The 25126-nt window shown below is 40.3% G+C and overlaps 1 protein-coding gene across 1 annotated transcript in view; it reads left to right on the top strand.

Moving 5' to 3' along the window:
• Nucleotides 1–25126, top strand: part of Sfmbt2 (Scm like with four mbt domains 2) — a 205366-nt gene that overhangs the window by 129970 nt on the left and 50270 nt on the right. Inside the window, exons 8-11 of the mRNA XM_077802706.1 lie at nucleotides 853–954; nucleotides 4100–4247; nucleotides 17406–17488; nucleotides 23464–23590. Coding sequence (XP_077658832.1) covers nucleotides 853–954; nucleotides 4100–4247; nucleotides 17406–17488; nucleotides 23464–23590 — 460 coding nt within the window. The remainder of the gene's footprint in view (nucleotides 1–852; nucleotides 955–4099; nucleotides 4248–17405; nucleotides 17489–23463; nucleotides 23591–25126) is intronic.

Below are 25126 nucleotides of genomic sequence, written 5' to 3' on the forward strand. Positions count from 1 at the left end.
CAGGTATTTTTGTACATCACTGATGTGTTTGGAAATAATAAGATTTATGCAGCCACTGTTTTCTCAGGGACAGACTGAAAATGCATTTATTTATTGACTACTACTTATACAGAATGAGTTAAGAGGTGACCTCCATTTCAGCAAGATAAATTCTTGGATCCAGAGTCCAGCCATCCTCATTTATTCTGTGTAGCTGAAGTGGATATTGAAATTTCTTTCTACAGAAGACAGGGAAGCCCCAGTTCTCACACACCAGGTTGCTGCAAGCGCCTCATAAAATTGCCAGGCATCTATTACAAAGGGGTGCTGCTCATCTTTATTAAATATGAGTCAGGTTCTGGTCCTATAGGGCATCTTTGGATTTGTACACATAGCTCCAAGATCATGGGCTCCCTAACAGTATCTGCTAAGGCCATTATGAGTTAGGAGCACACGAGGGGGGCAGACCATCTCCCAGCAGGTATCACTGATGCCCTGTGATGTAACTCCCCTAGCAAGAGGCCACGTTTTCTGAAAAGTCCCCTGCTGTGTTTAAGATGACTGATTGCCTCCATTACTCTGCTGTGCTTCAGTTGAGAGGACCTAGGAAGATCAAAGCAATGTAACGTGAGTTGTTTTTTTTTTTTCCTAGTGTAAATCTCAGCGTGGTCACAGCATGCCTTAGAAAGGCAATTTAGCCTGCAGAAATAATTAAATCCTCAGTATCTTGCAATAATTAGAAATTTGAAACAGGGAGGGTTAATTATTTCCATCAGCTTTCAAAAACCCAAGAAAATGCTCAAGGATAGCACCCAGACGGTCTCTGTATTCACAGTACCAGTGCCTTCAATATTTTTGTCTTCTTCCCTGCAGGATCATGCAGACTTGCGAAGCCATTTCTTCACAGTTGGGATGAAGCTAGAGACAGTGAATATGAGTGAGCCCTTTCATATCTGTCCTGCATCAGTGACTAAGGTGGGTTTTGCTCTTCTGTTCTTGGCCTTAACCCCCAGAGTGAATCGGCTCCATGCCAAGCAGATGGAATATACTCAACACAAGAATGTGCTGCAGGACCAGATAAGCCAAAGGGACATTGCCGTCCCCCCCCAGTCCAGTTCTGTTGGAAGCTCTTTCGATCCCTAGGGGCACAGTGACTCTGATCAGGTGCCTCTTTGTAGAAGAGATAGTTTGAATTTCCCTTCTCTTAGTTGTCTGCGGGTGAGTTGCGTGTTGTCGTCATCATAAGAGTTAACTCACTTCTCCTGTGTGGGTAGGAGTGAATAGGATCTATTTCTATTTTGAAAATGCCTGAAAATGCTGGGAAGCAAATTCTCAGCTCCCCATGAGCCAGCGTTTCTGCCTCCTTTTGCATATCTGCTTCCACTGATTGAAGGAAAACTCATGCTTCTGAAACTTTCAGGTCCAAAATGAAAGACTTTCTCATGTAGAGGCATTTTAATGATCTGATTATTCTTTAAGGTTATAATATCTCTTCTTAATAAGAAATCTCTCCATGACATCACCTGCTATAAAACTTAAATCGTATGTTTCTACCTTAAATATTCCATTACTAATGGTGGGAAAACCCAACAAACTTAGCATTCTTAGCCCATACGTGGCCTTTTCAGAAGGAGGAGTTAAAGATTCAAAAATAAATTATATTTTAATGTTTTTTGAAATAACCTCATTTGTTCATGGAATGATAAGTGTTTCAGCATATTTGCGTTATTTTTTTAATTTATGATTTGGTAGAATCTTAGGAATTCAGTGGTGGGTATTTTATAGAATGTGAAAAGTGGTTACAATCCTAAGTTGCTATTTTCCTCTTTTCTAATCGTTTCCTTTAGTGAACAAATTGTTTTTATAACTGTTAAGGTGAGTTCTTTAAGGAAAAATTATTGCCTTGTGCTTTATGGAGATCTTGGGATTGAAACACAATGCCTTCCCATTTGTGCATCATCCATTAAAAACCTTATTATTGGAAATGGACTTTTGGGGTTCTTTACTGGTGGTCTTCAAAATTTTTTCAAAGCTGAAGAGTTGTACCTTGTTGAAACCTATCCAGAATTTGCCTTCATTGCTGCAGAGGTTGATGTTCATTCTCTGGATACATGGCACATTGCCCTTATTCTGAGAGGTGACAGTGACAACTTTATCTGGCATTTCAGAATAAACTAAATAGAGCCATGTGCTGAGCCATCCCTTGGAACCCTGAAACACAGCTTCCCAGGCCCAAGACTGCTCTTCATGCAGTGTGGTATCAGAGCATTCTTGGTGTAGAAGATATTTACAACAAGATTATTTTCTCAAAACACTGGTAAATGTTTTAGAATATTATGTTTGAGACTATAACACACTATGCTGTCATGACTCATCACAGTGAAGATTTCATCTCCCTACCTCCCCCTCGAGGTTTTTCTTCATGGCACGACTGTGGGAGATGTGAGTAGATGTATTAAAGCAAACAAACAGGAATGTGGATGAGCGTGTGGCAGATGCAGTATTCAGTGACCAACCTTCAGCAGTCCAGCAGGACTATGATTTTTTGGTGCCCCACAACGGTGAGATGTCGACAGAGGATGAAGATAGTGTCACCTGTGACGTGGACTGTATTGATGAGAGGAGAGGGCACTGGAGTTGCAATCTGGTTTTGGGTTTCTGTTTCTGTAAGCTTGGAGATGTGCAGTTTTGAGCAATTTGATTAACTGCCCTTGAGCATTGGTTCTGAGATCTTTGGATTCTGGACCATATGGAACTCAAACCAGCAGTTCCGACCATTTGGGAATGTGAAAACCAATGTGTGTGCCCACATGAACCTGCATTTTAATGGGTTTTAATGGGTTTTGGAGATTCTTGGTGCATGCCTTTGCCGTCTTGTGTGCCTAAAGATCCTGCCACAAAATTTACTTGTTTGTTTTAACGTGTGAGTGTATGAACATTATAGAATATTTTTGCAGATATTTACTGAGCATTTATAGGCACTGTTCTGACAATAGGTATTGTCTGATATTTTAAGAGGGAAAACAGACAATAAACAAAAATAATGAATAAATAAATGTAGTGTTTACGGGTTACTTGCTGAGGTGGAAAACATATCAGGGAAGGGCTAATGGAGCATCCGGGTGGAGGGAGAATGTAATTTTAAATAGGACTGTCAGGATGGCCTCCCTGGGAAGGCTGGCCATGTTGGATCCTTTGCTCTTTTCAAAGGCTTAGAACTGGAACTGTTTACTGGAATGAACGAAGAGGAGCAGAAAAGCGAGTTTCTGCTCCTGTTTAACTTTAAACTTGGCTACTCCCAGGAAATACTTTATAAGCTAGGTACCATAGCTTAGTAAAAATGTTAAAGTTCCCTAAGAAAGACCAGTCAATGTCTGTTGAGTCGGGAAAGCACTCTTTTTTCCATCCTGCTTTACATACAGGGATTTAAACCCACCATGGTTTTCAGTGTGGGGGACCGACTGATTTTTGCCCTCTTCTTGGTTTTATCAGCAACTTGTTCCTTTTTCATCTTTGATGTTTTCTCTTATATTCCTTGGGTATTTATTCAGTTTCTCTATACAAAGCATTTGGAAATACTTTGATGAATGTCAAAGAGCCATCAGTTCATTGTGTTCTCAAAGAACTTAGGATCTGTTGGTGGAGACTGTTAAGTGATTAGCCCAGGAAAGAAACCAGGATCCTCAGTACAGAGTTTGTGTCTCATGCTCTGGGAGCACAGAGCAGGGGCTGTTTATTCCAGCCAGGCCAGTAGCATTGACATTTGAGTTACACCTTGAAAAACGCAGCAAGTTTTAATAGACTAGTGAGGTGGATGGGGTGTCATAGTCTGTGAAGCAGGCTTCCGGATAGTGATCACCCCCTGGGCTTCAGGTGGGGTCTCTGGAGGGTCCTGATGCAGCGTAAGTCTAGAAATTTCATGGACCAGATCTGACCGATGTTGGGATGATCCGAAGGGAGGAGTTTGGTGCCTGCTGTGGACGCTGAGAAACCAGCTGGTCTTTTCAGCACCTGTCTTAGCTTTTGTGCCATCACTTTGATGACATATCTGTTTGGAAGCAGTGCCAGCATTACATATGAAATACCAAGGAATTAACCTTTGCTTCTTGTTTTGTTTCAGGTTTTTAACAATCATTTTTTTCAAGTGACTATTGATGACCTAAGACCAGAACCTAGTAAACTCTCAATGATGTGCCATGCGGATTCTTTGGGGATTTTACCAGTACAATGGTGCCTTAAAAATGGAGTCAACCTCACTCCTCCCAAAGGTTTGTATCCTGTGAAAATTTACAAGATATTGGTGACTCCTGAGGGTGTCTTGTCATTGAAGCCATGCTGTTGTTCACCTGGAGAAGTTTGCCCTATAGAGAGCCTGTGTGCAGAGGAAGTAGAGTGTTCTTCCTGGATAGCTTGAGGCAGGTGTCCCTCAGCCTGTCCCCTGCTGTGATGTGTGCCCTTGGGCTCCCCAGCCCACTTCTGTCAGCTGCAGTTCTTCCACCAGTGACCCTGCATCGGCAGCTTCGCTGCTCCTGTGTGGCGGTAAAGGGAGGATGCGGTGTTGCTAAATGATTGAGTTACGCTCTTGAAAGTGTCTGAGAAGTGGCTTTATAAGTGCAACAAAATGCTAATAAAGCATTTCTTTAGATTTTTATTTCCAACCCATCAAATTTTCCCCAGGGCCTAGTTGCTCTCAGATATACATCAATTTGTCGCTGTAATACATTAAAATCATTTGCTTGGGAGTCAGGATGCATTAAATTAGTTTTAGATTGGGATCCAAGAACCACACTTTGATCTGTCCAAGTAGTACCTTTCTCATTTAGTAACATGGCTTGTTGTCTCCCCTTCAGGTCTGAGGTTCGTCGAGGCAGGACAACAGTAAAATGAAGCGTGACAGTGTGAGAAGGAAAGTAAAGGAAGTTATAGGAGAGAACTGGGAAAAGAGTAGGAAAACAAACTTTCTTGGGGGAGATTTTAATGGACAGCTTCAGATTTTAAAAAAAGTTTTATGTTTGAATCCCTAGGGATCAGATTACTTCCGGTGTTAGTTAGTTGTTTTGGGATGGTAAGTTTCTGTTGCCCTGTGGCTGTCTTGTGCCGTATGCATCATTTAATTGGGCTATGCCAAGCTTATCTGTAGCACAACTGTGTTTTCTGGGCTTTTATCTCCTCTTTCCTCCACACTCATCCCCATGGAGGAGAGAGATGCCTCTGGATATTTCCGTTTCTCCTGCTGACCCGTTAGATTAAAGATGCGTAATCATGGCATGTGGTCTAGTGATTACATGGTGAACTTCCACAAAATGCTGCTTACCAGCCGTCCAAGGGCCTTCAGGTGGTGGGCAGCAGGCAGGAGGCCTGGCCCCTGAGTCTGTGCTTGATGCTGAGGGAGGACCCCAGTCCACGAACCCGCCATGTGTGTTGCCCTTTTGGACTTGAGCCAGATCATGTCCCCAGTTTTCAAGACTGTCACCAGGGGTACCTTTGGCAGTCCCTAGGTATTCTGCAGAGTCAAAGAAATGATAAAAATCTAGGTATTTTTATAATCCTTTAATGTGACCTCACTTATTGTCAGAGATGTATAGTAATAGATAAGAAGTACTCCTGCCAAGTTGGAAAGCCCCTAAGGGCCATCTTTGTTTTTTCCTAACTTCCTCAGTGCAATGTGTGGGGAGGGGTCCCTTGTCATCAAAGGAGACTTTTTCTAGATATCTAAAATGCAGCTGGTTTAGACTTTGCAAATTCCTAGTTAGTTGGAATTGGATCTGTTAAAGAATTTAAAAAGGGAAAGTGTTTATATCAGTGTTTGGCAGTTTGATCCGTCCATTGTGGCATAGACTTCATAGCTATCAATGTTTTTAAATACATTCTTTTTTTAGTATTTATTTTTTAGTTGTAGTTGGACACAATAACTTTATTTTTTTATGTGGTACTGAGGATCGAACCCAGGGCCTTGCATGTGCTAGGCAAGTATTCTACCGCTGGGTCACAACTCCAGCCCCTTTAAATATATTCTTATGAACTGTATATAGTCAGATTGGTGATGTAGCTTGGATATTTACTAGAGAAATGGGTGTGCCTATCTGGATACTTGAATTTTATGATATTAAGAAAATTGTTGTATATTAATGTAATTGAACTGCTAAACATGCAGTGGAAGGACTGCACAAATGTATTTATAAAATCTAATATTTTCCATGTCTTCAACTTTTTTATGCCTCTAAATATCTACCATTACCAGTTTTTTTCTCGGTCATCCAAGGATGAAATTGTCTTCATCCAGCCTTCCCAGCTCTTTCTTCCCCTATAGGAAATGAAGTATGCCTTTTGTATTTGCAAAGAAAAAGAACATTTTTTTTTGTGGATGTGATAGGTTATTTTTAGCAAATCCAGTATGATTGATTAGTGAATGCCAATTAAAAAATCTCAGGGATAACCTTTTAAACCCTTAAAGCATTTAAAAAGTGATACATAGAATTAGTTCAGGATCCACTGGTAATATGCAGGAATTTTCAGGCCATGGGACTGTTCTCTTGAAACAATAGAATTTTTACTTATAAACAGTGCAAAAAGACGAGAAACTTACAGAAAAATGGACAAGCAATGTGAACAAACTAAAACTAGGTAAAAGAATCAATGATTAATATGCAAAACTCAATATAATAAGAGAAATACAAGTATAAATCATGTGGAGATGCTATATATTTATCAGAGAAGGCAAAAGTCCAAAGGATAAAGAACAGAAGCATTGAGATTTGATAAGTGCAGGTTACCAAAGATGCTCCAATGTCACTGTGCAGGTGCAGGTGCAGGTGCAGGTGCAGGTGGTGCAACTGTGTGGAAGGTGGCGAAGGAGATGCGTTTACTCATTGACTCAGAAGTTTCACTTCTGGAAATTTGTCCTAGAGGAATAGACTATACAGAAAGTGTATGCATAAAAGAGTTTTTTGCCACATTATTTTTAATAGCAAAAGACTAGGGAGGAAAATCCAAGTGTCCATCCGTAGGATATTGGTTAAGTGAATTTTGGATATCCATCTAATGAAAACTATGCAGTTATTGGAAATAATGAAGGGAATCTATGTACTTGCATAGAAAGCTCTATAAAACGCACTGAATGATAAAAGTTTTGTCAGTATACCATAATATCTTTCTTGTTTGTTAGAGAAGAAGTAAGTAAGAGAACTTTACCATGCTTACTCAATGTTTTTGTAAGTAATCTCCTAAATACTGCACAGTAAACTAGCTAGAGCTGTTGTTTCTGTGTGGGCTTATGGCTAATGGAGGTGGGTAGAAGGAGCAAGGGTAGGAGTGGGACTTTAATGGAGAGCAGCTGGCCTTTCACATCCATGTCCTCTGTATTTGTGGATACAACCAACAGTGGGTCAAAAATATATAGGAAAAATTATACTGAATATGTACAGACTGTTTACTTGTCATTATTCCCTAAATAATATAATAGAACAACTATTTGCATCTCACTTACATTGCACTGGTTATGATAAATAATCTAGAGACAATTTAAAGTTTGCAGGAGGATGTGCCAGGCTATACGCAAATACGCTGCCATTATTAGTATAGGGATTTGAGCTTCCATGGATTCTCATGTCAGTCTGGGGTCCAGGAGTCAATCCCCCATGGATACCAAGGGACTATGATATTATTTTTAATCTTCTGAATTTAAAAATTGGTGGCCCTAAACCCAACTAACAGATGTTAATGGACCATGACTTTTACATGATGGAAATAATCTATAAATCAAAGCAGTTGGCAAATTATAATCCTAGGGACTCATTTTCCAAATGCCGATGTAAGTTATGATACAATTGTGATTTTATTTATTGAGCTCCTTTCCCTTCTCATGAGAGTGGAATATATTTATTTTTGTAATTAAAGTGAGTAAGAAATTAGAGGTGGTGGTGGTGGTAGTGGTGGTAGATTTTGTAGTGTGGTTTAATGGTTTCCTTTTGGGGTAATTTATTACCCACCTTATCTCAACACGAGGCCTGGCAAGCTTGCTGTGGAATTTTTCAGATAACTTTCTTTGCTTTATTAAAGTGTGGAAGTAGAAGCTTTTTAAGCAGGTTTGTTGTTTTAAACTTGAATTGTGAGGTTTCTATCTAGAATATGTTGGGTTGATTTACATACCTAATCTCCAAAAGGTATGAAGTGAAAGCAGCAGAGGAAGCAAGATATTTGGTGGCAGATGAGAGAGAAGCATAAAGATCACAGATACTTATTGCACTATTTTGACTCTATTCCTACTTTTATATATATATATATATATATATATATATATATATATGACATCCTGCCCCAGGCCTGAGGGACTGGACATCTAAGGTAGAGTGGACAGAAGTTCCCAGTTCCCAGGGGACATTCTGCAGCAAGTGCTTTCCTGTTAAGACAAGGACAGAACCTTGGAGATTTTATCTGAATAGCTTAAACTCAGTAAACACCAAGTCGGTATTACATGACAGGTGATTAAACAAGGACATACATAAATAAACTAAGCCAAAAGGTATATAGGTCATCGACCATGAATTGCTATGTTTAACTTTTTCCGTTAACCTTCATGGTATGTGATATCAAAGGTTAGTTGTAGAATTAGAGGAAGAAACGTTCCACCCAGGGGGATCTTTTGTAGAAAATGTTCAACCTTTAAATTTCTGTTGTAAAATGTTGGAGCAAAGGCTAAAGTCAATGGCTCATTTTAGCACTTTCATATATAACTGTTAGGTTGATCATTTAATGGACACATAAACTGTTAGTGGAATTTAGGAAGTCAAGGTGCTTAATTATTATCAGAATACAAAGCATCGAATGCTAATTCGTGTACTCTTTTCCTAAAGAAAAGCTTCAGTCACTTACTGATGGACTTAGTCCATTTTGTCATTCATTTTATTCAGAAAGGGAACAGAAAAAAAATGTAGATACTCATGGCCCTACTCCTTTGAAAAGGTGCTAACGTTTTGCCGTGTATGATTCAGATTTTTATAAAGTAGAATAAAGCATTATTGATAAAGTTGAAGACGGAGTCCTCCTTGACTCCCCCACTTATCACATCCTGAATCAAGTTACCTGGTGAATCCTGTCACCATTTTGAGCATTTAGGCTGTGGGCTGTGTGATCACCTGGCCCAAGTCACCATTGGGTCTCACGTGGTTACTGCAGTGGCCCCTGGTTTTCTTCAACAGACGGATCATGTCAGAATATCAGTCACACACATCCCTTCTCTGCGTGGACTCTGCACTGTCTTCAGGCTCACTGTGAGTCCAGGTCATGACTGTGACAACAGGTAGCACCTCCTAGCTGTTGCAATGTCCATTGCCCATCTAGTCCCCAGCCTCTTTGCCATTCCTATGTCATGGTGGCACAGTCCCTCCTTAAACCCTGGCACTTACTTTACCTTCTGCTCAAATGCTCTCCCCAGCTTCCTGGCTCACTCCTCCTCCTTCAGTCTTGACTTAGTGTTGCACCTTCTTGGTATTGTCTTTATGGGCTGCCTTATAGGATATTGATAGCAAATTGCTACCCCCACCATTTTTATCTCCTTCCCTGTACTTCTTTTTTTTCCACAGAATTTCTTTCCATATAATATACAAGTAAGAATATACTTGTAGACTTTTTTGTCTTGTTCTTTATTTCCCCACTAAGATGAAGCTCCACAAAAGAGAAATTTTTCCCCCTCTTGGTCACCCACTCACGCCCGGTGGCTAGAATAGCATGTGGCACCTACTAGATACTTGTTGAATATCAAATGAATTGAAGCTCTGTCCCCTTCTGTCACTACCCATATTTTTATATATTTATTTCATATCCAGCAACCTTTCTAAGCTTTCTCAAGAGCATGTTTGTATAAGATATAGATGATCTGATTCCTTTAGATTTGCTAAAGCAAGCTTGTAAAACCCTCTGCAGCTGGTGCTGTTGGTCTTTTATTGAGCTTGAATTTACTTCCTTTAGCAGTTATTGATTTCGCTGGGGCTACCGTTTCTGGGTATGACTGGCTGGGTAATGGATATGTACTTAACAGTGGAGTTTGTTTTAGCTGTTTTAAATTTACTGTCAGGTCATTCGGTTTGATCCAGCTTATTAATTAAATTGTTCAAATGTTCTACATCATCACTGTATTTTTGTCTGTTCTTTAAATTTTCAAAAGAAAAAGCGCTTTTCTCGGAGGAAAGTAGGGAGAAGAATCCATTTGTCTGCCCAGTTTTTCAGCATTTTCACTACTCTGGAGGACTTTGTGTGACATTTTTTCCTGCTCCATCTGCCCATGGGAAAGGACAGGGTGAAGACTTATGTTTTAGAATCTCTGTTTCTTGCTGTATCTCCAGCATCAGAGACAGTGTCTGCTCCATAAAGATGTCCCTGGTTATTCTGAGCATGGATGGCCGAGTCTTGCACTAGCTCTCAGAATGTACCATGTGGAATTGTGAGATTAGACAGGGCATCCCATGTGCAGCTGCCTTGGAGGAGCACACCATGGTTCCTTCTTGACTCCCTCTCTTAATCAGAACTGCAGGCAGGTAGTGGCAATCTCTGCTGCTTTCTTGTTTCAGTGATTAGGCTGCCTGGGGCTGGGGTGGTTTCTGCAGCAAGGGGTCCTTCTGCTCTCTTCCTGAGCCCAATCTTCTTCCACCCTAACCCCCATAAGCTCCTGGGCTACTCAGCTATGACTTTCTGAGTCCTTGTAGTTTTTTGGCATCTGCAGATTTTCTTTCATTTTTTGAGTTTTGCTATGTAATTAATTTTTAAAATTATATTTCTTCTGGCAGTAGAGAGAACACTTTTAGATTTTCCCAGCTAGTTACTGGACTTGAAATATGGTCTTGTGTCTATATTTCTGATTTGTTCCTGATCAGAAAAAGTTTTGTTTTTTTTTTCCTCGTTGTGGGGAATTGAAAACAGGGTCTTGTACGTGCTAAGCAAACACAGTCACTTTAATTGAAAAGAGCCGGGAGAGTACAACTTTGAATCATTTTTAGTATCTGAAAATATTATTGGCTGTTGACAACTTGATTCCCTCTTCTTCACTTCTTCATTCTTCAGTATTTTGAAGACGTTTTCTGGTGACAGTTGATACTTATTGTATGTTCAGTTCTATCCTGGGGACATATCTGTATCTCTTAACATTATGGTTATAATTCAAAATAGCATGTTGTGCTTGCTCCCAGAGAGAGAAGGATATTAAGTGTCACATCATCACCTGTATTAAATACTTCTCAACATAATTCTCTGAAAGATAAGGAAGTAGCATGGTTACCATTTCTACTAAATTTAATTGTTTCCCTTCTCTCTGCTTACTGTCCTTTTTCTTTTTTTTCTCCCTGCTTTATTCTGTAAACATAAAAAGGAAGAACAGCCCAATTGGAAATGAGTGAATGTGTAGATGTTTAAGACCTGCCCCATCAGGAAGGCTTAAGACTGAATGTCAGCTAAGAATATGGAAATAGCTGGAAGAGTTCAAGAGGGCCTTATAAGTTTTAGTAACCAGGGGCTGGGGTTGTGGCTGCGTGGTAGAGCACTTGCCTAGCACGTGTGAGGCCCTAGGTTTGATTCTCAGTTTGGATATAAATAAAATAGAGGTCCATTGACAACTGAAAATAAAATTTAGCAAACAGTCGGATGACAGCAAGTTCTGCATGATCTTTCTCCCTTTTGTCCTTGTTGCCATTGAGCATGTTGCTTCAGGGAGTATTCAGGGACTATTGGTTGTTCCAAACCAAGCCTTTGTAAGGAAGAGAGATCAGCTTTTGGTCAGTGAGGTGCATAGAGCAGGGAGGTGCCCAGCGTTGGTGAGATTTTCTGAGCAAAACTGGGAACCTGTTCCCAGAAGGTGGGTTCTGCTTTTGTCTATGTATCTGGGTCCTGGTATTTGAAGATGGTTGTATCACTTTTCCTTTCAAAAGAAGGTTGAGCTACAAGCTAAGGAAACTTGTTACTTACACTCACAGTTCTGACATTTAACAAAGGAAACTTGCTCTAGTGTAGAAGAGCTCTCCTTGGGGCCATTCCCCCTTCAGCTTCCTGGGTGAGATGCCTCAGAGCTTTCTTCCTCACTCTCCAGGCCTCTCTCCACCCTTGCTTTCGCTCCTTGGTGCTATGGGTGTCAGAGGGGGAGTCTCCTGCTCTCGGAGCTGCTGGGGCTCAAGAAGTCAGGGTCCATACCCTTTGCATTCTTCCTCAAAACAGCAATTAACCAGTTCAGCAAACTGGATAAGAAACGCTGAAGAATTCTTGAAAAAATACATTTCCTTCTCTTAGGAAGTGTTACTACTTTGTTGGACTTCAGTTCATTTTTAAAAGAATTCTTATATCACAAACTAATACATATTCGTCCTTCAAACTTTGAAAAATAGAAAAGTCTAATAATCTGTTCTTTTTAATAATTCTACCTTGATGGAATAACTTTTGGTATGTATTCCTCCCAGTTTCTGTTTCCTTGGGTATACAACTTTGTATACCTACTTCATTATTTTACACATCATACATTAACTATGTGTTCACACTTTGCTTTTGTCATTGGTTAAGCTGTGTCATGCCAAAATATTGATGACTTGAAATATGGCGCATCCCAAAATCTGTAGGTGAATCGTTCAAATACTTCCCTGTTGCTCTTGTTTTAAGTTGTTGTCTTTATATACAAAACTCTTGCACAGTTGTCCCCTTTGACCCCAACATAGGATGGCTGTTCTCACCTCCTCCCTCTGCTTCAGCCTCCCCATCTTTCTTGCTGATCCATGAACACTCCAGACTTGCTCCTGGGCTTTTGCGCTCAGTAAATCTGGGGTCTGGCATCCCCTCTTCCCCAAAGAGCTGCATGCCTCCTTCCTCCGCCCCAGGACACCCGTGCCACCATTCACCTTATCAGGGAGCCTCCTTGACTGCTCTGTAACAGGAGTGGCCATCTCCGTGTGCTCTCTGCACTTAGTCTCTTACTATTTGGGAGCATCTGGGTTTTTAAACTGAAGCTTGTTGTGTCTCCCCTCACTGCAGGTGAGCCCTGCTAGGGGAGGGGTTTTGTCATTTTGTTCACTTCTGTATCCCAAGTATTAACACCTGCCTTGCACATAGCATGTGCCAGGTCCATAGATTTGAATAAAGGACCATGTGAGGGAGCAGCTGTGTAGGCTGGAGGTGGGCATATTCTTGAAGATTCTGACCCATGACACCTAATGAAATTGACACCTGTCTCCATGTTTTGAGTTGTTCTCCAAGAAGAAATGCTTACAGAGGCCTCTTTCCCAGCAACCTCCAGTGATGTCTTATTAATGTTTTTCATTTTGCGAAACCAGTAGTTGGCAAAAATGATACTCTTTTCCTATTTTCTATTACAATTGCACATTTTACTTTTATAGCCACCTGGTACAAGAATTTTAGTCCCGTATGTCTCCTTTATTAGAGAAAGAAATCTTTCCATAAACTTTTTCCAAACTCCTATCCCAAGCCACAGGCCAGGGGCATGAGGCCACCGTGATGGTCTCTGGATAGCCAAGATTCACTTCCAGGTGTCAAGGAGGGGCCTGACCAATGCCAGAGAAAAAACTGGATTCTGTTAGCAAATCCAAAGACAGATGGCTGTGGAAAGGCAGTCCTGGGGTCTTTCACATGCTGAATAGACCCTTCCACTGATTGACCTGTGTCCTGATTATCTGATGAAAGTGAGCAAAGATGCCATGTTTTCATCTGACTTTTTTTACTGAAATAATTTCATAATCATTATTGCAAACTGGGAAAACACAAAAAGGTTAAAGAAAAAAAGTAAACAAGAGTCCAAAACAATTTTTTTTTTTTTTTTTGTGGTGCTGGAGATCGAACCCAGGGCCTTATGCACACAAGGTAGGCACTCTACCAACTGAGCTATATCCCCAGCCCTAAAACAATTATTTTTGATATTTATTTTTTTAAAGTTTTTCTCAACACTTTTACTGGACTTTTCCTCAGCATATTTTTATATAAATATAATAATTCAATGTAAGCTTGCAGCAGTGTTCACATCTAACGCATAACAACCATTTTTTCATTAAATATTTTTTTTTCAATATACTCTTTGAACTTTCATGCCTGCGTGACATCCTGTGCATTTGGATAAGTCTCACATCATTTCTTGTTGTTGAATGGAAAGTCATTACATAATCCCATAAGTATCTTAATGTATCACCCTTTCTCAGGTTTTAGGATCCCATTTATGGGATAAATTCTCAGAAGTGAATTTGTTCTGTCAAAGGGCTTGGATATTTTTACTGATGTTATCAAATAGTTTTTCAAAAGAATTGTCCATTTGCACAGTCGATGGTAATGTTTGTAAGTGGAGCTGGTTTATGACCATTCATTTATATCATGTGAAAATGGGTCATCTGCCTTATCCCTTTTGGACCTGGAACAGTTGGAACTTCATTTAGAATAAACACTGATAAAGGCTAAAATAACTCTAATGGTTGTGGTTCAACAGTCTCCCCTGGCAGCTTGTTGCAAATTTTAATAGCCTAAGAGGGTATATTTCCTTTTATTTTCTTCTCCCCTCTGCTATTTTCCTCCCTCCCTCCAGGTTTAAAACATGTTTTCCTGGCTATAGTTAAGCCCCAGTACTTCTTGTTCTGTCTTTGTTGATTAATGAGCATAATTGACCCCTGTTGTCTCTATTATACGATCCACAGCAATTTGTTTTTATGTAGCAGTTATTTTCTGAGCTGTCACAAAAAATGCCTTACAAAGAGAGCTCATTATCAGCTCAAAGGAAAAGAATTTTAAGTGATGAAGTGAATAAATGTCCCTAAGAGGAGGAGGAGGAGGAGGAAAAGTCTAAGCCTTTCCAATGTTCAAGAAAAATAGTGAGTTTTGGGGGCAGAATCACTAATTATTGCTTAAACTGTACCCAGCAAGACTTGATTATATCTAGAAATTATTTGATTAAAAATGGCTCCCCACAGTCACTGTGGGGGCCTGGGCATATGCAGGGTTGAATGTAGACCCAGGCAAACATGGAACATGACATTGTGTGGAGTGGGTTGAAATCCATTAGAAGCTGGTTGTAGAAAACCCAGCTAAATGTCCACATTTAAGAAATAGAATGACAGAAAGTTGGATAGTTTTATCTGAATAGATATTTATTGTACAGAATATCCAAATGCGGTGTTGTATCAGTATCAGAAAATGTTTTGCTTTGTATCTGTTTAGCACCCACGATCTCATAAGCTCACTAAATTAACTAAGGAAGGAACAGAGGTCCAGTGAGGAGACACAGAAGGAGGTCTTGACCCTTACAAAGCCAGCCTGCCAGGCAGATGGGATCCTGGTGTTGTGGGCATTCACCTGGTCTTCATGGATTGAGTTGGGATGTTTCTAATCCTATTACACTCTTGTCCTAGTAGAAGAAAAGAAAATTAATCACAAAGAGATGGAAAGAAAATCCTAAGTAGCAAGAGTAAAATCATTAGAAATGGCAGCTCTGAGTCATAGAGTATGTCAGCCAGAGGGAGCCTTGAAGCTTTGCTCTTTATTTTGTGGCCTCATAGATGCAGAAAGTCAGGCATGTGTTTATTTTCACCGTGGTCCACCCTGTGACCCACAGAGCTGAAGCTAAAACTAGCCCTCCTCTTTTCTGGTTCAGTGCCTTCTGTGCTGTCAAGAAACTTGTGACCAGACCAAGTGTCTTGAGGCTCACGGTCCCTTGTACTCTAATACATGAACATGCAGATTGGCTCCAAAACAATTCCAAACTGTGCTCACAGTGCAGTGTTCTATCAATTGTAAAACAAACTCGAATTCCATTACCTTATTTAAGGCATTCTTTGTTTTGTGTGAAAATATTTGAAGTACCTTAGTTTTGTCCTTCCAGAAACCTCTGATGCAAGAGCCATTTAGCAGGAGGGATAGCCCTGAAGAGAAAGGTTAGTGGAAAGACAGGCAGAAGAGCTTCAGGAACCACTTTGAAATTACCTGAAAAGAGAATATAGTATTTGGAAGTATCATGTCACTTTGTGGAAAGAAATGAGTTGTCAGTCTTTGTAGAATGAAATAGATGTCTTAAGAAAAAGGAGGACATTCCTGCCACTGCTGGTCAGTGGGGCATGGGTGGGTCAGAGGTCAGTCTTTGGAACCAGAGGAGAGCTATTTTCTTGGTTAATAGCTCTTCCTGCAATCCTGGGTGGGGGGGTGGACAGTAAATTGAACTTAGCTAATGAAAATAACACTTTTGTTTTGGGAGCATATCTTTTTTGTTTTGGCATCCATATCTTGAGTTCCTTTAATAATTTCTGTAATTAATGAATCTCTGCATCTGTGGGGATTTAGTAACTTAAAGTCCCAACATGAAGTGAATCTACAGTAGTGGAGGTTATGACACTATGTATATGAGAAATTGGGGGACTAGTGTCAAAAGTATACTTCAGAAGTCCCTAATGGATTTATCTTGCACATACTTCAACTAATAAAGAAAGCACACCGAACCAAGTGTGTGACAGTGACATTGATCACATTGTAGTTTAACCACTGTTGGTCTGTACTTCCCACCTCCGTCCATTGTTAACTGGAGAAGTTTAAGCACCTCACCCCTTTTCCTTGGCTTTGGCTCATTGGCTTGACTTGGAGGCTTTTCCTCTCTGTGTGTCTTTCTCATTTATGAGCCGGTGCTGTTTCCCCTCATCTCCTCCCGTGTCTTCTGTGGTTGCCATGATGGATTTATACTGTGTAATTGCAATCTCCTCTCCTCCAGAAATGAAGTCAGTAAAAGAAAGAAAAATCACACTGCATTTAATTAAATTTAGTGCATGTGAATAGTCATTTCTCAAACCCTTTCCTTAGAATCTCCAATTTCTCCCCAAAGCTTCAAGCCAGAGAGGCCCATCTTTCCCAATTCTCTCTTTCCTTCGTCCTTGCAGTTCAGTTCCACGGCGTGGTTTATATTCTTCCTCTTCCTTTGTCTTTGAGGGTTTTGACTCCTTGTTTGTCTTCTGCTCTTTCTTCATTTATTCTTCTAAGAACCATCTCCCAACTGTATTTTTCCCCAATAAATGCTCATTATTTCTTTGAAGATACTGAAAGTAAAGTTGCTGTGGTCTTGGCATTTATAGAAGGGAGGTGTCTTTGTCTGTTTCTGCAAAATGGATCGTAAGAATGTTCTGTGACATTCCTTCTCTCTGCTGTTCTGTACCTGTCAGCAGGTAAGTTCCCCCTTCTTCAGCTGGTTTCAGGTCCTGCAATATGATGATGGCACTCCTTGCCTATATTAGATGTTTTGCATTTTCCAAAATATTTCATTTGAGCCTCATGAAATCTGATGCTGTGAGGCTTGAGGACTCATCCTTCAGGACTTAGACTTGCTCCTCTTATGATTTCAACCACTGACCCATGCTAAGGTTCAGCATTCGCCTGGGATTTGGCTCAGCTAACATTGGCTCTCTGTGTTTCATCATTCACAGGTTACTCCGGCCAGGACTTTGACTGGGCGGATTATCATAAGCAGCACGGGGCGGAAGAAGCACCTCCCTTCTGCTTTAGAAACGTAAGAAACTTTCGTCTTAGCTACTTTTTAAAATCATAGATATTGTTCAGAGTAAGTTTTAAAATTTGCTTTCTATTGATGGACCATTTTGGAGTACCACACATGGAATGAAGCAGCAGGAAACTTTGTTTTTGAAAAGTAATCTTTCTTTCAGGTTGTGTATTTGTTAGGATAATGCTGGGTTTGTAACAAATTGACACATAAATGTACAGTGTCTTAAACACATGAAAAGTCCATTTCTTGCTTAAGGAGAAGTCCAGGGTGTTCCTGATTAGTGGAGTCTTGGGCTCCATTGGTCACCTGATTGCAAGCAGGTAGGAAAAAAGCTAGGAGCTAAGGTCCTGGTTCCAAGCACAGTAGCCTGGTGCTGAAAAATTCTTCTCCACCTTCTGTTGGTGAGAATTGTCTCTGGACTGCTGTAAGTGAAGTCAAGAAATGGGTCCTGGGTTTCTTTTCCCAGCTGCCATTCCATGCTGTGGAAGGAGGAGGACGGATATTGGACAGCTACCATCTGTGCCAACATTAGATGTACACTTGCCATGTATTGTAATATTGACCAGCTCATTGATAAAGGACTTTTTTGCTCTTAAGGCTTATTAAAAATAGTGGTTTTTTTCCCCCTTGATTGCTTTATGAAATATTCTGATTACTAGTAAGATTCAAGTTAAATAGTTTTGTGCTCTGCTTACTTTAAGCTCTTATTGGCATAATAATAGGATTTATATGACACATAAAGTAGCAATAAGTCATAAGAGGTGGTCTTGTAAAATAACTATAAAATTATTCATTTAAGCTTCATCAACCTTAGGAATTATGACAAGGAGTATGGAATATTATCTACTTTAAGAATGAAGTGTAAATAGGTAGCCTGGTGTGTGTAACATACTGTTAGTGATGAATGTTAATCTCTTAGGCTGAGAACAAAAGGTACAGTTCTCTTGCTTGGAACCTGTAGACACAGCAGTGTGAAGGAGAAACTTGTTTCTGAAGGTGCTGCTGACTCGTTGCCTCCCCCATGGTGATTTGTGCTCCAGGGATCACAGAACAGGAAAAGTGAGAGGGGAGAGTGTTGGCTTAAAAGAAGTTCAAAACTGAGCATATGTCAAATGCAGATTTTGAAAAATTAAGTGGGTCGATGGCTGGGTCAACTTGTACTCATAAATACAAACAAAGCAGCTCAGTGGTAGAGGTGGGAACTGGAAATCAGGGCCCCTTAAATGACTAACTGGCCTCTCCGCTGGCTATCATTGACTTCACACATAAGCGGTTTCTCTGTAGCAGTCAAGGACTGTGTGGTATGTGGTCAGGTGGTCATTGGGGACAGCTGTGTGGCCATGCCCATGAGGATTGCAGCTGAGGAGCCCCAAAGGCTTCCTAGGTCAAGTGTCGCCTTGCCTGACTTTTCTCCATGCTGCTGTCACTACCTCAGAATCCACTGGCCTGACCACCTTTCATTTAGGACCGTGGACACTCCCTGTATCGCTCTCACGCCTGTTTGAGATTGTGCTTCCTACCTCACAAGAGAAATACTCCTTCCCCATTTCTTCTCTTTGGGAAGCAAAAACGTCGCCCCTGTTTCTGTGGTTAGGGAGTACCTCCACTGTGACAGCGGTGCTCCACCAAAGCTTCTCTTTGTCTGTCCTTTGCTCTCATTCAGCCTGGAGTCCTCCAAGTGGCTTCTAATGGTGGAACAAGTAGCCACATCACCAGTTGACTTCTGAGCTGATCCAGGATCTAGCTACCAATATTAAATCTGCTGTAATGAATTTGCTGCCGTGTTCATTAGGAATGCCTTTGTTTCTGGCTCTCCGTTTATTTAACAGACAGAATTGTTGTCTGCCTGTTGGCATATGCATCGCATTACTGGTACTTTGCTGTATTTGTTAGCTTGCTCCACGTGCTCCTTAATGGAATGCTTATTATGAATTCATTTTTTAATCACACATCTCATGTGTGCTAGAAGGGAGCCGGTGTGGAATTGGATGCATGGAAGACATTTCCCCCGGGATGTTTAACAATCAGAGGCAGTTAGGAAATGGATCGACACAGCCAAATGCTTAGTAAAATAAACTCATAGGTAACAGTTTTGCTATTGATCCTTTAAATTACCTCAAGCAGGGAGTTGAAGTGAAAATTGGTTGCATGGTTGTAGCTTTCCCTTATTAAGTAGAATAAAATGCATTTTAACTTACTTAGAGGTTTTTCAGGCAGCTATCGAGTTGTGTTATCAGAAAGAAGCTCAATACATAACATGTGTGGATGAGACAGGATGACTTGCAGAAAAAAATAGCCCACCGAGAATATCTCTGGAAAGGGACAAATTGATTTTTTAACATAATAATAGCTACTTCTCTTCAGATTATATAAAGATATAATTTCATTTTTCAACTGAAGTTTTATGAAGGGCAGGTAAATATGAATTACTTTGATTCCTTTCCCTGAGTCACAGAAATATGTAGTCTCTGTGGCTTAATAGGAACCTGTTTACTTTAGTTTACATACTTAAAACTAGATCTGTTTTAGAGAGTATTACATGTCCCATTATAATTTATCTTTTGGGGGGAGTACTGGGCTGGGGATTGAATTTAGGGGCACTTGACCATTGAGCCACACCCCAGCCCTATTTTGTATTTTATTTAGAGTAAGGTTCTCACTGCATTGCTTAGGGCCTTCCTAAATTGCTAAGGCTGGCTTTGAACTCGCCGTCCTCCTGTCTCAGCCTCCTGAGCCACTGGGATTATAGACATGCGCCACTCTGCCCATCTATAATTTTTTTTAATATTTTTTTTTAGTTGTCAGTGGACCTTTATTTATTTATATGTGGTGCTGAGACCCAAACCCAGTGTCTCACACACGCCAGGCTCTACTACTGAGCCACAACTCCAGTCCTATTAGAATTTATAGTAGCTAATGATTGGGGAAATTTTTCATATTTACTTAAAAATAATGTTAGGAGGGAGTTTTGCTTCCGGTATTAGCTGAGTCAGCCCATACTGAATTGACCCTCCTGTAGGTAGCAACTGGACACTGTACCAAAAACCCCATATGGGGGCAGTGGAGGACAAATCAGAATAGGCCATTGTGGTCAGGGGGAGTGGTCAGAAGGAAGCAGCAGTGTGGTCATTTGTCCCATTCTGAGAACAGCCAGAGTTGGCAAGGTGCGGGATAGCTACAGAGAGATGCAGACCTCACAGTCTTCTGCACTGGTGAAGCATGTTGTTGAATTTGGGTGATCACAGGTATTGGAAGTTGAGGGGAGTTTCCCACGGGGAGCATCAAGAGGGGAAAGCATGGATCCTGTATGTGGTGCCCCTGTTCTCTTTGGTTGAATCATGTCTGTGCCAGGATGAGGACAATTACACGTGGTATCATCCCTCAGACCCTGCTAGCCTAGATGAGGGCAAAAGAACAGGACCGAGAGCTTTCTGCTTCTCAAGATGGACTTTGATAAATTGGCATCCTTGGTAAGAATGTAACACAATCCACTGTCTCCATACCATAATGTTTATAATGTACAAGTTTCAATCCAAAGTTGCTCAAGACAGGGAAAAACTGGAAAATTGATTCATTTCCAATAGGAAAGATATATAGACCAAACCTAGCATGATCCGGATGTTGAAAGTAGCAAACAAATATTGAAAACCCTTCCTGTGACTATTTAAGCTCAGTGATGTGGAACATGGTTCTCAATGTGGTCCCTATACCGGTAGCTGCAGGGTCACCTGAATATTTGTTGGAAATACAAATTCTTTACCTCCACCTATAATCAACTGCATCAGAAACTGGGGAAGGCCCAGAAGTCTGCTTTTTCAAAAGCTGTCAACATGATTGTGTGATATACCTTAAGTTTGAGAACCATACATGTAAAGGAAAATATCCTCAATATAAAAAAGAGAAATTTTGAACCAGGTGTGGTGGTACACACCTGTAATCCCAGTGACTTGTGAGGCTGAGGCAGAAGGATGGCAAATTTGAGGTCAGCCTAAGCAACTTAGTGAGACACTGTGTCAAAATAAGAAAAAAAAAAAAAATGGCCTGGGAATTTAACTCAGTGTAGAGTGACCCTGATTTCAATCCTTACTATTGCAGAGAGAGAAATTCTATAATTGAGAAACACAGTACCTGCAATAAACGAAATTAATAGCAGAATGGAGATAATAAAGGAAAGAATCCATGACCTTGAATGTAGAAATTATCTAAAGAATAGAGAGAAAAAGATTGTCAAGGAGAAAAAATGACAAGTGAAATATCAGGTGTGTGAGGAATAAGACCATGTACAATTGGAAATTCAGTGGAATAACAAAAAGCAGCACATCACATAAGAAGCTATCTAGAAGACAAAGAAATGGGGGGGGGATGCCCAGTGTCATTGCTCAATAGAATAAACCAAGTATAAAACCACAGTGAGGTGCCACTAGATCCCATAGAATGGCTAAATTGTGAAAAGCCAGCAACACCAAGTGCCAATGAGTATTTGTAGCAGTACGGTGCTGGGGGAATGTAAAATAGCATGGCCACTTTGGAAGACAATTTGTCAGTGCCTTAGACAGTTAAACATTCATCTACCATGTGGTCCACAGTCTGATTTCTGGAGAATTGAAAAATTAATGTTAATAGTTTAATTGCATCCTCCCACAATTCATTATTTTTTACCCTTGGGTGTCTCATAATGTGGAGGAAGGATCTTCAAAGAAGTAATCAGTGTAAATGAAGTCATATGGCTGAGCCCTAATCCAGTATGACTTGGTGTTCTTATAAGAAGAGAAGTTGGAAGACAGACCTACAGAAAGGGAAGACCCCATGAGGACACAGGGAGAAGACCTGTACCCACAAGCAGAAGACCTCCAGTCTCCAGGACCATGAAGAAATAATTCTCTGTGGTTTAAACCACCCAGTCTCTGGTGGTTTTGTTATGGTAACCAGAGCAGCTTAGTGTACTTCCATTTCCACAAAATCTTGTACCCGAATGTTTATAGCAACTTTGTTCACATTCACTGAATATTGGAAAGCCCTCCAGTGTGCCTTAACTGGCAAATGGCTGAACTGTGGTACGTCTATGTAAACTACTCAGACATAAAATGGAGCAGACTATTGACTCATGCAGTGACATGGGTGGATCTCAAATGCAGTTTACTTACTAAGGAGCCAGGTTCTAAAGCCTCCACACAGTGTGGTTCCATTAATATGACACTGTAAGATAAAAAGACAAATTGAGAGGAATTTTTAAAAAGAGTTTGGTGTTTGCTAGGGATCCAGCATTGAGGAGGGACTGATTATCAAAGGGCCAGCGCAAGGGAGTTTGGGGGTTGAAGGAACTGTTCTTTCTGTCCTTTGATTGTGGCTATAGACATGTGCCTGTGTGTTAGTCTAACAGTCCTACCTTCAGGGAACAGCACACCCCAAAGAGTGAATTTTACCATAGGTAAAATTTCAAAAGTTAATTTAGGAAGCAAATATGAATAAACAGAACAGAAGGAAAATAAAAATGAGTTCAGATTTAAAAAACCAAGGGTGGGTGGGGTGTGGATCCATCACCACGGTACTTTAAGACATGCTAAAGGGCAGTCTTCAAAGAAAACAAGGCCAGATGGATACTCCATGTGCCCACTTCAACACCCTCAAATATGCCTAGTTACGATTTTTAGCCAAGGAATATAGGAAAGCGGAAGAAATGATGTGTGTATCTGTAATCCTGTGGAAGTAAGGGCATGTGCAGAACTGGAAAGACTGTATTCATATCCTGATTCATTTATCGGGCGCCCACTGTTTGCCAAGCAGAGTTCTAGTTTTTGGATTGCCAAAACGAAACGTGCATTGTTCTTTCTTCACAGATGGGGGGAACAGTGAATGTGCAGACCAGCCCTCCTCCTGTCCTGGGATGAGACGAGGGCGCAAGTCTATCTTCACCCGACGTGCTCTGCCCTTATTCTGCTGGGGTAGCTCTGGTCTCAGTGCCAGTTCTGTTTCTCTTTCAGACATCCTTCAGTCGGGGTTTCACAAAGAACATGAAACTGGAAGCCGTGAACCCCCGGAATCCAGGAGAACTCTGTGTGGCCTCTGTGGTCAGCGTGAAGGGGCGGTTGATGTGGCTTCATCTGGAAGGTAGGCCCAGTTGGTGTGCATTCGGCAGAGCTGGGGCCTGTCTGGAGACGGCAGGGTGCAGACATTCAGTCTCAGGGAGGGGGGGTGAAGGGGTGGCGTGTGTGGCTTCCCCTGTATTTAAACAGATCTTAAATTATTCAGTGTTCTTAAATAAGTGAAACAAATCAAATATAAATTCTCTCGGAGGCACTCATCTTAACTAATAATTTTGTGAAATGAGATGCTGGTGAGATAATTATGTTTGGAACACAGTGGTCTTTTTACATCTATGATTATAAAAGCTAATGTCACAATTAAATTAATATGAGTCACTAAAAATGGTATTTGAGGTCTTGGTTATTATGAGAATAAAATTATATGTTTGCATTTTAATGTGAATAATACCCTTTACTTTAGTTTCTTCTGTGGACGTTTAATTTTTTCTCAAAATATTATTGGGGGATGACTTTCTCCCTAAATAGATAATAAACAAGATTTATTCTTATTTCTTCAGTGATGTTGAAATTGTTCTTTATAGCTACAGTTTATTTACAAGTGTTCATAAAGTTCACAGAACAATTTTTTCTTTTCTTTTTTTTTTTTTGTGAATAGAAACTTAAACAGATTTTAGATTCAGGCAGAAGACCATGTTTTCAAGATGTATATTCTAAGGTTTTCCCATCTTTCATTGATTTCTGTAATTTTGAGGTCTTTTTAATTTAATTTCATGGAACTCAGTAGTTATTTCAAATATATATATGCAAAAGATAAGAACGGCTAATGAGTAGTAAAACATTTAGCTTTCCTGTCTAGGCATAGTTTAACTCTTAAAAGTGCTGATACCACCAGTGGAGCGTGAAGTTTGGAGGGAAGGTCTAGAAATGGGTCCTGATCTCTTCTCATCTTTATTTCCTTAGTAAGCAGTCTAAAAATGCATGAAAACTTAGATGCTCCTGCAACCTCATAAATATTGTAGTAGATTGGAAAATGTAGAGAATGGTCATTTTAGAGGTGATTGTGTTGTTAATTCCCAGAACATAGTTTAAAGCACTGATGTGGTTTAGGGTTTCACAATCAATGTGAAATAAATGGTAATTCTCAAAACATTTATTGCTTAGTGGATTTTTCAAGTAGAGCAGCTTCTGTTTGGAATGAACAAAAATATAGACACAGGCAAAATAGTGGTATTTCTGTAGCTACTGGAACAGAACGTGAATGTCTTCATTGCTGTCCATAGAGTTAAGTCATGTGCTGTTGGAGACACAAGATCCCTTCTGTGATTTCTGATCACTAAAGCTAACTTGCTCTCTAGCACTGTGCTGAGCCATGGTAATAAGATCAGTCTTATTTGCATTATTAATTTGAAAACAAAAACGATAAAGTTAGAAGCCTATGTTTCATCATTATTACTTAGCACATTATGGTTCAAATTCTTTGGCAGTCTTTATTTATTTAGCAGTTTCTACTTTCAGTGTGCATTACAGCTGTTAATTACCTAACACAAACAGCACTGAGAGTGTCCTGATTTTTATAAATGGAGAAACTAGCAAAGCCATT

The sequence above is a fragment of the Urocitellus parryii genome, chromosome 9 (assembly GCF_045843805.1).
Source record: "Urocitellus parryii isolate mUroPar1 chromosome 9, mUroPar1.hap1, whole genome shotgun sequence".
NCBI classification, from domain to species: Eukaryota; Metazoa; Chordata; class Mammalia; order Rodentia; family Sciuridae; genus Urocitellus; species Urocitellus parryii.